The sequence below is a fragment of the Xyrauchen texanus genome, chromosome 39 (genome assembly GCF_025860055.1).
Source record: "Xyrauchen texanus isolate HMW12.3.18 chromosome 39, RBS_HiC_50CHRs, whole genome shotgun sequence".
Lineage (NCBI taxonomy): Eukaryota > Metazoa > Chordata > Actinopteri > Cypriniformes > Catostomidae > Xyrauchen > Xyrauchen texanus.
This window is the reverse complement of record NC_068314.1, coordinates 1,564,029-1,581,528: the sequence shown is the minus strand read 5'-3', so window position 1 is coordinate 1,581,528 and position 17,500 is coordinate 1,564,029. Positions and strand designations below refer to the sequence as shown.

Sequence of the window (17,500 nt, the reverse complement as noted above, 5' to 3'; positions counted from 1 at the left end):
TCTGGATGGTTTATTTGTACTATTCCCTCCGTTTTCAATGACGATTCTCATTACCGTAACACATCTGGATGTTTTATTTGTACTATTTCCCCCGTTTTCAATGACGATTCTCATTACCGTAACGCATCTGGATGGTTTATTTGTACTATTCCCTCCGTTTTCAATCACGATTCTCATTACCGTAACGCATCTGGATGTTTTATTTGTACTATTCCCCCCGTTTTCAATGACGATTCTCATTACCGTAACGCATCTGGATGTTTTATTTGTACTATTCCCCCCGTTTTCAATGACGATTCTCATTACCGTAACGCATCTGGATGTTTAATTTGTACTATTCCCCCGTTTTCAATGACGATTCTCATTACCGTAACGCATCTGGATGTTTAATTTGTACTATTCCCCCCGTTTTCAATGATGATTCTCATTACCATAACGCATCTGGATGTTTTATTTGTACCATTCCCCCCGTTTTCAATGACGATTCTCATTACCGTAACGCATCTGGATGTTTTATTTTTACTATTCCCTGACGTTTTCAATGACAATTCTCATTACCGTAATGCATAAGGATGTTTTATTTGTACTATTCCCCCCGTTTTCAATGATGATTCTCATTACCGTAACACATCTGGATGTTTTCCGCTTGTTTTCAATGACGACTCTCATTATCAAAATACTGTCATTTTTGGTTTTCTGTTTTATAGTAAAAAAGTTGTTATTGTACATGATTTAATTAAAATGTGTATCAAGGTTACTTCTATAATATATAAATAGTTCCCAATTAAAAATATATATAGAATTTTTTCATGTTGTGGTAATGAGAATATAATAATGACCATCTTTTGAAGTTTTGTTAATACATATTGAGGATAAAATGTGGTTAATGGAAAACAATAATGTCACAATGTAAAAAATCTTAATGGCCCTAATGGATTAATTTTCTTTATGCAAAACATATGTTGATTTTGAGTTAAAACAATAATCACCAATAATTTCCTTATTCTGTTTCCCAAACAAATCTATCATTTGGCTTTCATATGAACTCACGTGATGATATTTTTATCTCCTTTTTGGATTGTAGTCACTATGAACTGTTGTTGCATGTCAAGACCTGCATGAAGATTCTTCAAAAAGGGTAAATAAAGAGTAAATAATAACAGAGTTTTCATTTTTGGGTGAACTACCCTTTAAACATTAACAGGAAAGCAGAGAAAGATAGTCTTTGAAGGTTTCAAACTCATTTTTCCTCAACTTGAAATGAAACATTGTAATGCACGTCCCACAAGGCAACAAAAATTGTGTTTTTAAAAGCAGAAACACATTGGGGCTTGACAAGAACGAATAAAAGTCAAGACAATGTAGAAGTCTGAAGAGTTTGTAGGAGAAGTAGGGCAAAGCCATGAATTCAGAGGTAGTGCACATTTTGCCCAGCAACATAACCGGACACAGGGGATCGTCCAGCTCGACCAATTGCATGCTATTGATCTGCTTATGAAAAGTCTACATCTGAAATTTGAACTGTCCAGTGCAACTCTTTGACCCCTGTCAATCACGGTCTGACCAATGGGTCAATCAGACTGAGTCTTAAAGGAACAGTTCACCCAGAAATTAAATTCTGTCATCATTTACCCACCAACACACAAAAAGATGTTCAGCAAATGTTCAGGGGCTATCGCACTTCTAAAAGGACAGACAAAAGAATTTCAGTCTTGTGGGTTTGTAAGTAAGGCAGAGTAAACGATGACAGAACTATTCCTTTAAGAATTGTAAGCAGGTATAAGACATTTTTAAGACATTTATCAGAGCGGCTATTCTCAGGATTGTCTTACTTTACTATTGAGAACCCTTTCTTTTACCTCTCGGGACATGGCACCGTTTCAAAAACAGAAAGACTGAATTAAATGAAAATATAAAATTTGAGTTTAGTCCTCAGTTGCAGAGCCCTTTTTGGGTAAATCCGATCAGACGGCAATCATCAATTGGTTGAATGTTCTGCAGATATGTTAGTGTTGCACCCTCATAAGCGATTATTTACGGATGACAAAAAACTATATTCCTATTGAGAGGTCATGACTCTTTCCTACTGCCAGCTGATTTGCATTTAGTTCATAGGGCCACTTTTTTTACACCAAATCACCACGACGACCATAACGACAACATGAGGAACATTCGGAAGAAAAGTTTGGAACATCAGTTCCATTATTGGGCAGAAGTGCAACCTGACACACAAACACACAAATCACATTATCATTGTTTGCGAGTAAGCTACAAGATCTAGATTTATTTTCTCTGAAACCTTTCGACACGTTGCGTATAGAATGTGCGACACGCCACAGAACTGCCACAGCCAATAGAACGCTACCATTGGTCACGAAAGCAATGGCGAGATGGACCAAAGACTTTGTTACAAAACTATTTCACAGATTAGCCAGTTAGAGGACGATTTTCAGTTAATTTACAACAAAAATTAAAAATAAATTGTCACAAATATACCAACAACAAATTTGTTTTTAAAATGCCAGATCAGCGCAATATGAAAAAACTTCCAAAGGCAATTCTTTAATCGTAAATTAAGTAGAAAGCAAATATGTGCTGTACATTTCTATGAGATCGACTCAAAATCAGACATCTTTGTGCTAAACAAGAAAAATCTTGAGCTGTACGACAGAAATCACTCACAGTTGTTGGTTTGCAGTGAATGCTGCATTCACATCACGGCAGAAATACCATAATTACACGTTTCCGAGAAGAAAAAAAAAAAATAAACAACTAAATAAACGCTAACATCAAACGAGCAATTACAAATTTGAAAATCGAAATTCTTTGTTCAAACAACCAAAATTGCCGTGCTTCAAAAGCTAAAGGTAATTAGGTAGTATTGGCAAGACCTTGTACTGTTTTTAAAACCATTAATGCTGCACTCACGTCATGTCGGAATTACGGTAATTACGAGTTTGAGTAGTGAAAACCACTCAAGTCTTGTGAAATTCATAATTTCAAGTTTGAAACACTGAATTTGACGTAAAAAAAACCAAAATTGCCATGGCTTCAATCGTGATCACGAGACATTGTACAATTGAATGTCATTTTATTATAGCAAATATTACCTGATGCGTTTTCGTAGCTTTAGGTGCATTTAGAGGTGAATTAATGTAGTGACGTCATCAACATCAAAGCCGCACATGGATCATTTTTGGCATTTTGAGCTTTGCTATAAAGAAACGAATCATTTCTGAGGATGTGAACCGTTCCGAGTCCAATCTAAGAGTAATTACGGTAATTCAGACGAGACGCAGCACAATAATGGTCATGCTTATGATAGTGAGTATTTTTGTGTCTTTTCTAAATGGAAAATGTATTGGCCAAACGAAAAGGGGAAGAATTTGACTATTTATATATATATAAAAATACGAATTGTTTTCAGGTTTTCTTTTGCGAGAAAACAGTGTTGCAGCATCGAGAGCAGCCGTACGTCAAACTAAACGTCACACAGCGGAGATGCATCGCTCGTTTGTTTCGTTTAAAACAGTGCAGATACGGGAGTCACTTCCCTGGCATTTAAAGAAAACAAGTCAAATAGAAGGAAAACAAACAAACAAATATACTGTAATATACCATAGAAACGTTTTACACTAAAAATGTATAAAATTACACGTCACATGAAAGTACTCAAACGCAGAGGATGAGGCAGTAGTTTCACAACAGACACCCTTGAAGTATTTACGCTGTCCTGAGAAGTCTTCTTGCGCAACAAACACGCTTCGCTTCGAGTGTGTCCATTTAACCGAAAGCAAACTTTCAAACTCTCGTGGAAAAGATCAATGAGTATCGAAAATATCAACCGCTAAACAAATGGTAAACTACAGAGATCACGGACGACACACGCTCATCGTCTGCGTTCGACTGAAATCAGAAGTGAGTCACATCGTAAACAACAGCGCCACCTCACCAGTACGAATCACACCACACGCGCTAGTCCACAGTTTTACGCGCCTAGTCACTAGAAAAAGCTATTGACTTCAATAGTTAAGCCACTTTTGGTACAATTGCAAAAAAGAGAGCTATCAAACAACTTTAAATTTCTTTTTTAAACGTTTTATAAATAATGCATTTTTTGTAATATAAAATTCAAGACACCACCGATATAGACAACGATTCTTAGAATAGTTACGCAATGTCACAGCAACAAATTTATGGGAAAGCTTGTGAGATATCACCAGTTTATGTCGCCCGACGGTCCATCTTTCAAAAGCAGAAGCTTGAGTATTTTTCTCTTATCTCGTTTTTACTCAACAATGAAAAAAAATCAATTGATACAGTGAAAAATCTCTCTGGATTTACTGACAATGACAGACATTATAATCTTGTTTGAAACAAACAATTCACAATCAAATTGAACATTTTCACAGGTTCCACAAAGCAAAAAAAGCTGTAACAAATATATGTTATTGCCTTGCCAATAAAGTCTCATCTGTCATAATAAAAGTATTTTCTGTCCTGTAAATGGACGAGTTAGCACATAAACTGGTGTGAGATCCTGATAGCTACCATATGAACAACATCAGCACGACTGACTCCGCCTCCTCTCCTCCTGCCCATCAGTGATTGGTCAGTGCATAGGCTCAGGTAAATGGAGTTTCTCATTGGCTGATGCTTCTTTATTACATTCCATCTCATTATATGGAAAAAGTCTATTTTATTTATCTTCTCTTTGAGTTTCACAGCATAATATGGAGACGGTGGAAGAGTTTGGAAGCCTGAACGTTAATAAAGTGTTGCGTGCCTGCAGTCCGTAGACAAAAGGACAGAAACGAGGCATCTCCAAAGAGAAAATAAAGAACGCACAAATGCTAAAAAAACTATATTTCCAACAACATAAACACTGAACTTGGACCTCATGTATACAAAAAACACAATACACAGAGACGTCCACAATGAACTTTAGACATCCGTTTATAATTTGGAGACTATTTTGGAAGCCCAAGTGAATTAACCGTCCTAGATGTGCTTTTCTCCTTTAGTGAGCCATGAACCAGGAAAAATTGAAAGGCTGTTTCTGTCTAATTTCCACCCCAAAAATGACATTGATTAATTTCTATCCTGCGCCTAAACCATCATGCACTGACCAACACTCTCTCTCGCTCCCTCTGTAGGGCACTAAGACCTCGCGTCAGTTTTAGATTTAACTATCGTGATGACACTCGTAGCTCCCACCTTGCCAGGAACGAGGGGCCCGATGACAGACGCAAAGGGCCCGCGGGGAGCGACCGCATTAGAAACGGGTGCCACGGGCCCTCGGGCCACAGTTCTGGCAAAACTCTGCAGAGCCTCGTATTTGGAGCGCAACGCATCCAGCTCCACTTTCATACTGGCGTTTTCAGAGGCGAGTTTCTCCACTTCTTGTTGTAGCTCCGCCTTCTGCCTCTCTAGCTCCTCCTTCTGAGTGACACGTTTCACACGGCAGCTGGCAGCGTAGCCGCGGTTCTTGAGCGTCCGCCGGCGCTGTTTTAGCTGCAGGATCTCTTCTTTCGACAGACCGCGCAGATGCTGGTTGAGTTCCCGGACCGACATGGACACCAGCTCATCGTCTGTAAGACTCGTCCCGTTCTCACCGGGCTCCCTCTTCACCTGGCAGAAACATGGACGAGAAATGTTACGTAAAGGGAGAATTCGCCTAAAAATGTAAATATGTCATCATTTACTCACCTTCAGGTTGTTCCAACCTCATATGTCTTTATTTCTTTAGTAAAACACAAAAGGAACCTTTTGTTTGAGGCACTCAGTATGTTTATATGCACTTTAAAATTTAGATTTCAGTCTGACCAGGACAATAATCCGTCTTGTAAAATAAAATGCCATGTAAACGCTTTAGCGAAGTCAGCATGTTTTTTGCGCATTAGTCGGACCATAACTGAACTCATTTTGCACATATGCAGCCCTCTACATAGTGAGTAAATCACTCGCATATGCGACCAAATTTCGCACTTTGCATGTAAAATCTGTATTTTATTAGCCACTGGAGTTTGAGATGTTTAGTGGCGAAGAACTTGAGCGCCGCTGTCCTTTTACTGATTAAGAAGCGGTATTCAGCGTGTTATGTCTCGTCAGAGCGCCCTGAAGGAAACTGACATTATTTGTCTGCGGTGGGTCCGGATCTTTCACTGTCACCATTGCTTTAGTTGAGCCATGAAATGGCATTGATATTGCATTTAATGACGTCAACTGTAACGTGCCTGTTGGACTTCAGTTAGAAGGGAAATGTGTTGCAACACTCGAGAGCTTGTAGGTTTTAATTTGACAACACGTGCAATAAGTATTTGTACAAGCAAGTCATTCACATTATACAAGTAAAAGTTTCCTTTGCATCGTTCTTTTTATTTTGGATCCAAAGACGAAACCCAGAAACCCCATTTTCATTTCATGTCTCTTTTAATATCCTTTCTGTTATTCACAGTCAGTTAGTGATCTAAAAGATAAAAAGAAACATTGTCTAATTATACATTTCTCTCTTTCAACCGTAAACACTTCTCTTAAAGAGGTGGTACCGATTTAGCGCTCAAAGTAAAATCACACAAGTGCAAATAAAAACATACAACAAAATGAAGTAATGTTGTAAGTGTAATAAATGTGTAAATACATGAATATATGAAGGTACAATGATACATTGTGACATATTTTAACTTCAGAAAACACTGTAAATATGAAAGAAGTTGTAGTTTTGATATATAGCACTTAAATTATAATTTTTTTAAATATTATTATTAATTCTATTTTCATTAGGTTTTAACCTTTTTCCCAACCTTTCAATTTGTATGAAATTTCAAACAGTGTCAACAGCTTGTATCATTAAATATGAAAATTCACGACATCAAATAAATTGATAGAATGTGATATTTATACACTTGTACACAAGCTAAAATGTGATTGAAAGGGATCAAAAGCAAAATATGAAAATAAAATTTACAATCTTGCATGCTATATTGCGTGAAATCATTTATATGAAAACTAATATAAATATAAATATATGTAAATATACAGTGGATATAAAAAGTTTGCACACCGCTGTTAAAACAGCAGGTTTTTGTGATGTAAAAAACTAAACAAAGACAAAATCATATCAGACTTCTTGCACCTTTAATGTAAAAATTACAACCTATGCAATGCCACTGAAAACCAAAGTGACATATTTCAGAGAAAAAATACAAAATTAGAATAACTTAACTGCATAAGTGTGCACACCCTTTTATAATTGGGAATATGGCTGTGTTCAGAATCAACCAATCATCAAGCGCATGTGAAACGGTACACACTTGTCTTTACCTGAAGTAATTGATTAACTCCAAAAAAAAAATCTCAGCAGTTGTAGGATTTTTCTGCATGCTACTGCAAGAGCCATGGGCCACAAAGAGCTTACAAAGTATCAACTTGATCTCATTGTTGAAAGGTATCAGGTGAGGTCTACAAAACAATTTCCAAGGCATTAGATACACCATGGAACATTGGAGAAAGTATGGCACAACAGTGAAATGATCAAGAATAGGACATCCCATTTTTTTATGAAAATTGAGACAAAGAGAAAACTGGTCAGGGAGGCTGTCAAGAGGCCTACAGCAACATTAAACTCTCCCTACCCTGAACCCGGTTTCCAAGCCTCCCATGCCCGAGTCTACACCACGTCATGTCACAACCACGCCTCAGCCTGCTCCATGCCACGTCACAGCCAAGCCTCGGTCTGCTCCATGCCACGTCACAGCCAAGCCTCGGCCTGCTCCATGCCACGTCACAGCCAAGCCTCAGCCTGCTCCATGCCACGTCACAGCCAAGCCTCAGCCTGCTCCATGCCACGTCACAGCCAAGCCTCAGCCTGCTCCATGCCACGTCACAGCCAAGCCTCAGCCTGCTCCATGCCACGTCACAGCCAAGCCTCCGCCTGCTCCATGCCACAGCCAAGCCTCGGCCTGCTCCTGCCGCCACAGCCAAGCCTCGGCCTGCTCCATGCCACGTCACAGCCAAGCCTCAGCCTGCTCCATGCCACGTCACAGCCAAGCCTCAGCCTGCTCCATGCCACGTCACAGCCAAGCCTCAGTCTGATCCATGCCACGTCACAACCACGCCTCAGCCTGCTCCATGCCACGTCACAGCCAAGCCTCAGCCTGCTCCATGCCACGTCACAGCCAAGCCTCCGCCTGCTCCATGCCACGTCACAGCCAAGCCTCCGCCTGCTCCATGCCACGTCACAGCCAAGCCTCCGCCTGCTCCATGCCACGTCACAGCCAAGCCTCAGTCTGATCCATGCCACATCACAGCCAAGCCTCCGCCTGCTCCATGCCACGTCACAGCCAAGCCTCAGTCTGATCCATGCCACATCACAGCCAAGCCTCAGCCTGCTCCATGCCACGTCACAGTAATAAAAAAAAGTTTGAATCTGTTCCACACCATGTCCCAGTCAAGTCTAAGTCAAGTAAAGAGGGCCGAACACAGGAGATGCCCTTGCAATTTGACAGATCTGGAACACTTTTGCAAAGAAGAGTGGGACAATATTCCCAAGTCAAAATGTGCCAAGCTAATAGACTCTTATCCAAACAGACTGAGTGCTGTAATAATATCAAAGGGTGCATCAACGAAGTATTAGTTCAGGGATGTGCACACTTATGCGGTTAAGTTATTCTAAGTTTATTTATTTTTTTTATTATTTTTATTCTCTGAAATATGTCACTTTGGTTTTCAGTGGCATTGCATAGGTTGTCATTTTTAAATTAAAATTACAAAAATTCTGATATTTTTCTTTGTTTCATTTTTTTGGTCCAAGATTTCTTTTGATTTTCTCATGAGGTCAAGCAAAGAGGCACTGAGTTTGAAGATAGGCCTCAAAATACATCCACAGGTACACCTCCAGTTCAGTACACCTCCTGTCAGAAGCTAATTGGCTAAAGGCTTGACATCATTTTCTGGAGTTTTCCAAGCTGCTTAAAGACACAGTTAACTTAGTGTATGTAAACTTCTGACCTGCTGGAACTGTGATTTAGTCAATTAAAAGTGAAACAATCTGTCTGTAAACATTTTTGGAAAAATGACTTCTGTCATGCACAAAGTAGATATCCTAAACCACTTGCCAATGCTAATTTTGCTAATATGAAATCTGTGGAGTGGTTACAAATTTTTTTTTTTAATGACTTCAACCAAAGTGTGTGTAAACTTCTGACTTCAGCTGTATATACTGTATAATATACTGTATACATTTATAAACTAAATATATAAAACAATATATAAAAAAACTACACAAAACTCTTCATCTAGTGAATATAAAGGGTTTAAACACTTCTTGTACTGTAGAGCATTGTAATGGAGCCTCTTTAATTTCAAAATAAGAGTCTTACATGAATTTCCTGCTTGTTTATAGTTAAATGTTCTGTGTTATGCAACTAATCTTCATTTTTCTGGTTATCGTTGGGATTTTGGTTGCACAATAAACTGCTTTTGGGATTTTATTAATTTAAGCCCCGATGTCTGTGCCCTTCATTGTACGGAAATGATTTTTTATAATTCTAAAGGCTAAATCTAAAAAACAAACAAAAAACACATTGGTGGATTAATCGTTTATCTGCCTGTTCCACCACCTTAGTTATCTGTATCAGCAAAATCAACAATCAGTCAACCTCTCATTGTAATATAATTTATCATTGTTGCTGGTCAGTGTGTGCTGCACAAACACGCTGGAGAGCGCCACTGCTTCACTCTGAATAAAGCGGTGTATATACACTCTATTATGGTTTAGTAATCGCACTAGGCCATTTAGCTGTATTAATCAATCGTGCGGCCCTAATGGATACGGATGTCTCAGGATCAATGTCTGCAGGTTTCAAAGAGTTTTGGATGGTTTTCCCTCATATAAGAGATGATTTCACAATGGTCATTTGCATAACAACATCGCTTTCCTCATTACTGTGAAAATGACAATGAATAAAAACGAAACATTGCATGAGGAGTGCCAACCTTCCACATTCTGTGTCTATTGAGTCAATGACATGACGACTTCTTATTCTGTCCATCTCTTTTGTTTCTTTATCTAAAATGTATTCAAATGTTTTTTTTAATGAGCATGTATATGTAGTACCTCTGAAAAATATGTGGCTACGTTTTTGGAATACGCAGGCCTATTTATCCACATATAAAGTGTGAAAATATCATGTGGTGCGGCCGTACAGCCACAACTTCTCTTCTGAAAGTTGAATTAAAATCACTCACAGTTTTTGAAGTTCGGTGTTGTCGTATTTGTCATGCTTCCATAACTGTGCTGTATTAACACAATTCCAAAGCATTTTTATTGTTTATAAAATCATATTACATGAATGAATATTGTCTGATGATTGTTATGAAATATGTGATGCAACTAATTATGGCAGTAAAAAAATTCAAGATCAGATATTTAACTTCTGTGACATGTCACTGATGTAATAAGGCTAATGCTAAAGTAAATGATTTTGCTCAATTATTTCCATAAATGTTCAGGGTTTTAAAGAAAACAATTTAAGAAACTCCTGATAGACTGCCCAAAAAAAGATAAACATGAAAATATTAAGCATGTAACGGTAATATATTATTTTGGTAACACCTTACAATAAGGTTACATTAGTTAACATAAACTAACGATCAACAATACACTTACAGCATTGATTAGTCTTTGTTAATATAAATTTTAACATATGCTAAAACATTTTTAAAATCAACAGTTGTATTTGTTAACATTAGTTAATGCACTATGAACTAACCATTAACTAATCATGAACAACTGCATTTTTATTAACTAACATTAGAAAATATAAGAAAAATGCTGTAAAACATACAATGTTCAATGTTCGTTCATGAAACCTAATGCATTTACTAATGTTAATGAATGGAAGCTTGTCGTAACATTATTTTAAATAAATCTTACGGTCGCACCACAAAATGTCAAAATAAAATTACAAAAACAAATCCATCATTGACCCTAAAACTACGGCTGGAGTTTCACAGTTTTTACGAAGTGTGTGGTCTACAAAACAACACGTTCGTTTTTGTCAAGTTCGTAATTTAAGTTTGTTTTTCCTAGGGGAAAAAGTTTACACTGAAAAATGTTTTGATATCTGTACTTTGTCTGCAAAGGTTTATGATTATTATACATACAAATGGTTCGGCATACTGGTTTAATTTCACGTTTTCACTGCAAATGTCACGACTGCAACACCCAGAGGTGATGCGAATTTTAAACCCGCTGTATTTTATGTTCTTGCTTCGAATATTCAATTACGTATCGTGTCATGCACACTTGAACAGATGAAGACTGTAGCTCAATGACGAAAAAAACTGCACGCTGATGTACTGACTAATATTTCTCTCCAGTGCAAATCTGGGTCTGTTCCTTACAGAAAGCTATCATGTGACCCCCCCCCCGTAACACTTCTGTGTTCCACTAATGATAAGAAGTCAAATACAGATATAGGAAGACATAAAGGTGAGTAAATTACAAAATGTTCTTTATTGACTGAACCCTCTAAATAAGCAGCAATATCACGAGAACAGACGGAGCTCACCTTCAAGGCCTTGTTTCCTTTGTTAGTGGTCGTCATGCCACGAGGAACCGCAGGCAAACCACAGATCTGCAACAGAAAAGACATGCCAGTCACTGAGAGAGTTTGAATCTACAACACTGATGTTGGATGAAACCAATAGCATGACTTCTGAGAGATGTCAGAGCTCATGACGAGAAAAAGCAAGTGAAAGCAAAACAGTTTAAGATTCTACAACCACGTGAAGAAACATGGATTAGTGAAAGTGATCACTTTAAACTCCGGCTTCCTGTTTCAAACTTCCTCTGTGGTCATGGCGGTTGGGAGTTTGATATGTTAGGACACCTACGATGCTTCAGAGACATGCTGACGGCTGATAGGTCGGCAAAGAACCAATAAGAGGAAGGAACAGCAGTGGTAAGGAAGTGATGGCTTGGGACGCGGTCAAGGGGATTACCAGCCAAAGTGCGATTAGACATTTGGAGAAGAAAAGATCCGTTCCAAATGTCCCGACGTCAACAAAAGACCATCTGACTTGGTGGTATTTTGGTTCAAATGCTGAGAAAAAGTAAAAATGCCAAAGCAAACAATAAAGACATAACTGCTGATAGAGGTTAAACAACGTTAAACAACTAAAGCTAAATGTCAGATGTTATTTCTTCTTGTACAATACCTAGGACTAGGGCTGGCCAATATTGCAAAAAAATGTCATTATTTTAAACATACAGATTACTATTGTATTTGCTCTGAAATTGCTTTTATTTGTATTTTTTGTTTTTATTAAATAACCATCATTTCCACCAAATGGTTAAATAAACAGTGCCAGAAAATGTTTTATTAAACAAGTAAAATACAGTAAGATATATATATAGTTAAAAATAGCCAATATTGACAACTATATTTTCCATTGTTATATTTATTTATTGACATTTATATGCAATTTTAAACAGTAATAAACAGAAATATTCTACTTTTTACAAAAACATTTAAAAATGGAAAATACCATGTTGGGGATTCTGTGACCATGTATTAATGATTACACAAATCAAAAGTTAAAAATGGACAGTTCAAAACTAAATATAAAAATACATTTAACACACACACACACACGCACGTACAAAGCCTACAATGGCTCTCATTGAAGCATTCAGGGGTGTGATGAGGGGTCGTCATTGTTCTTGCTTTCCCGTGGCATCATGGGATACAGTGAGTGTGATCCTGCACGTTCCTAAACACAAACTATCAGAATGGCATCACACTAAAAAAACACCCATATAATAAACACCATTTCATTTAGTATGGAAATGATTTCTATCAATTTTCTATCACAGTTGTGCCGTCATTTCCAGCACACCAAACAATTTCACTGCTAATAAAGTTTGATCAAATTTTAGTGTACTTGTTAATGAAGAGGACAGAAGTGTGAGTGAAGAGCACGACTGAGATGAAATATGAGACGAAACACAGACAAATTAAGATAAATATCACTTAATATTGCCCGTCATTTCCAAAGTGTGAAAATCTGATTAAATGTGTTTGTTTATTTAGGACACATCAAATGTAATAAATGTAATTTCCATCCGCATCATCTCAGCACAGAATTGTATTAAACACAAAACAGAATTTGAGATGTGCTGGAGATGAATGTTCATAACATGTGATGCATGAACACATTATTAGTAGACAAAGTAAATGTGTGAACAAATGTTTGAAGCAGACTTTCTAGAAGTCCACAGTCATAAAAGTGCCCGAAAAAAACATTATTTATATTTTATATCAGTCTCTCCAAAATTGAGCAATCTTGTGATCACAAGAATTAGTCTAACACACATTCAGTCACTCTCTACGTTATTTGCAGTAGCTTGTAATTTTATACAATTTCCCCTCGATGTTTCTGCATAAAACAAATGCACAGCCTCCATTCTATCATCTCCACAGAGGGTTGCCAACTGTCCCATATCAGCTGGGACGTCCCATAAGTTGCACCAGAACATGAGACACAAAAACATGCACTCATGTCGTATATTCTCTTAAAATGAATGAAATGTGATAAGAATTGAAAGTTCTCCATAAATGCAATTGTTAGATCAAATGATCACTATAATTATTTTCTCTGTTTTTAGTTTACAATTGAATTGTAGGTCTGCTATTTAAATCATACCAAACTGTACTTGCACGGTGTGATGCAGAACATTTAAGGGTCTCCCACTGAACTCTTCTGTATGGTATATTGTGTGCATTTATTATTTTTGCCTTGCTAACTGCATATTCAGTTATTATGCTGAAAATATTTACAGATAATTGGACTTATACAGTCATTGACATTTTTACGAAAACCTGCAGCAAATTCAATCATTTTGGGCTGCAAACACCAGGAAAGAGTGCAACAAAATCAAGGTGGGACTGTTTAAGACTAAAAGCCAAATGGGAGCAAGAATTCTTTTGCAATGTTCATTTTGGGCTTTGTGATCAGAGAGACAGACAGGGTGGGCACCTCTGGCACATCATGAATCCTGCAGCTATTAATAGAATCACATCAGAGAGAGCCACGACATCAGCGACACAACTACTACACATCCCATAATACACTCACAGCAGAGACAGACAGACAGACAGACAGAAGGTCTATATACAGCCGTATATCCCTGGTCCCGCATGGGAATCCCTCAGAATTGAGACAGGATTAAATTAATTAAACAGAATAAACAATGAGAATGTAAACAACCTGTCAATCACACACACAGTCACACAGCAATAGGGTTTGGGTTTCCTCTTCCCATCAGCCACAGCCATCACCATGACAACCAAACTCACAAGGATGCATCCCTGTGATCAAAGGCAGAGGAATGTGGAAGATGCATAATATGAAACTCAATCCAGATAAAAAAAAATAATTTACCCTGTGTATCTCAGAGAGTACTGACGCTGACTATCACACCTGGAGTCGCGAGTTTGAATTCAGGACGTGCTGAGTGACTCCAGTCAGGTCTCCTTAGCAACCAAATTGGCCCGGTTGCTAGGGAGGGTAGAGTCACATGGGGTAACCTCCTCGTGGTCACTATAATGTGGTTCTCGCTCTCGGTGGGGCGTGTGTTGAGTTGTGTGTGGATGCTGTGGAGAATAGCGTGAAGTCTCCACATGCACTACATCTCCACGGTAACATGCTCAACAAGTCACGTGATAAGATGCCCGGATTGATGGATTGAGGCGAGTCACTACACCACCATGAGGACTTAGAGCGCATTGGGAAAAGAAAAAACAAATTTACATGCAAAAACTGACGTGATACAACTGGATTTTGAATTGTTTTAAAAAAACTTGTCAACTCTCATCTTAACACCAAAACAACGAGAGACAACATTTCTCAGCAACAATACGTCGCAAACATTGAGAAAGGAAAACAGGTTCTGTTTCCTCGCTAAACTTCGTAACACCCTCAATTTTCCATTGAGGTGAAAGTTGTTGTTACAGGACAGAGGCAATTTATTTTCTGAAATAATCCTGCGTTCCAAAATATTTCCTTCCTCCATTCCTAATGAAAACTATCCATCGTTGTAGTTATCATAGCTGAACTATTTTATGTGTTGTAAAACTATAGTAACTTCAATATTTACCATGCTTTTACTACAGTAAACATATTTTAACCATGAGTAAATCCATATTAGTAATTAGGGCCAGGAAATATCTCAATATTTTTCAGCTTATTGACGATATTCGATATATATCTCAATAATTATGCATTTGCTGTAAAATGGCTCAACTGTTGTTTTCTTTGATGAACCATCATTTTATCCATACAGCCATTATAGACAAGTAGATTAAATATTTTAAAGACTTTTAAAAAAAGATATATCTTTTCATTACACAAGGGAGAATGAAATTCAATCATTTTCATTGATGTGCACTTTATATTTATATTTCATACACAATAATATATAGCAGCTTAATAAAATCATTATTTAGCTTCAGATGTTTTTACTGTGCAAAGTGACTTCACTGACTTATTTCTGAAACCCCATTAAACATTGCATAATACTAAATCATTACTGTCAGGTTTATTATAATATAACACTGAATTATTATTATTATTCGGATTATTACATTTGTGTCATACAAAAGTTTTATATTTCTGTCCTGTTTACTTCATCTTAACCTGGGACTTTTATTTTGACAGAAAAGGAAATGTGTATTTGACCGATTACAGTGTTCTGCATTTCCTGTAATCACCTTTTCTGTTATTCTGTGCCGCGTTTGGAGATTTGTGTAATAACTTGTAACAGTTAACTCACACTCACACACAAACACACATGTTGTGTTTCCATGTTTTATGGGGAATTTCCATAGACATAATGGTTTTTATACTGAACAAATGATATATTCTATCCCCTAAACCTAACCCTACCCCTAAACCTAAACCTAACCCTACCCCTAAACCCAACACACCCCCTGAACCCAACACACCCCCTGAACCCAACACACCCCCTGAACCCAACACACCCCCTGAACCCAACACATCCCCTAAACCCAACACACCCCTAAACCCAACCCAACCCCTAAACCCAACACAACCCCTAAACCCAACACAACCCCTAAACCCAACACACCCCTTGAACCCAACACAACCCCTAAACCCAACACACCCCCTGAACCCAACACACCCCCTAAACCCAACACACCCCTAAACCCAACACATCCCCTAAACCCAACACCACCCCTAAACCTAACACAACCCCTAAACCCAACACATCCCCTAAACCCAACACCACCCCTGAACCCAACACACCCCCTAAACCCCAACACCACCCCTAAACCTAACACACCCCCTAAACCCAACACAACCCCTGAACCCAACACAACCCCTAAACCCAACACATCCCCTAAACCCAACACAACCCCTAAACCCAACACATCCCCTAAACCCAACACAACCCCTAAACCCAACACATCCCCTAAACCCAACACAACCCCTAAACCCAACACAACCCCTAAACCCAACACATCCCCTAAACCCAACACATCCCCTAAACCCAACACAACCCCTAAACCCAACACAACCCCTAAACCCAACACATCCCCTAAACCCAACACAACCCCTAAACCCAACACATCCCCTAAACCCAACACAACCCCTAAACCCAACACAACCCCTGAACCCAACACAACCCCTAAACCCAACACATCCCCTAAACCCAACACAACCCCTAAACCCAACACAACCCCTAAACCCAACACATCCCCTAAACCCAACACAACCCCTAAACCCAACACATCCCCTAAACCCAACACAACCCCTAAACCCAACACATCCCCTAAACCCAACACAACCCCTAAACCCAACACATCCCCTAAACCCAACACAACCCCTAAACCCAACACAACCCCTGAACCCAACACAACCCCTAAACCCAACACATCCCCTAAACCCAACACATCCCCTAAACCCAACACTACCCCTAAACCCAACACAACCCCTAAACCCAACACATCCCCTAAACCCAACACAACCCCTAAACCCAACACATCCCCTAAACCCAACACAACCCCTAAACCCAACACAACCCCTGAACCCAACACAACCCCTAAACCCAACACATCCCCTAAACCCAACACATCCCCTAAACCCAACACAACCCCTAAACCCAACACAACCCCTAAACCCAACACAACCCCTAAACCCAACACATCCCCTAAACCCAACACAACCCCTAAACCCAACACAACCCCTAAACCCAACACATCCCCTAAACCCAACCCAACCCCTAAACCCAACACCACCCCTAAACCCCAACACATCCCCTAAACCCCAACACATCCCCTAAACCTAACACAACCCCTAAACCCAACACATCCCCTAAACCCAACACAACCCCTAAACCCAACACATCCCCTAAACCCCAACACATCCCCTAAACCCCAACACATCCCCTAAACCCAACACAACCCATAAACCC

General features: G+C 38.7%; 1 protein-coding gene across 1 annotated transcript in view; it reads right to left on the bottom strand.

The window, feature by feature from the left end:
• LOC127632992 (transcription factor MafG-like) overlaps positions 1-17,500 on the bottom strand; it is a 50,389-nt gene that overhangs the window by 1,090 nt on the left and 31,799 nt on the right. Inside the window, exons 2-3 of the mRNA XM_052111847.1 lie at positions 11,574-11,639; positions 1-5,631 (exon numbers count right to left, since the gene is read on the bottom strand). The exon at positions 1-5,631 is cut by the window's left edge and continues 1,090 nt beyond it. Coding sequence (XP_051967807.1) covers positions 5,161-5,631; positions 11,574-11,639 — 537 coding nt within the window. The 3' untranslated portion in view covers positions 1-5,160. The remainder of the gene's footprint in view (positions 5,632-11,573; positions 11,640-17,500) is intronic.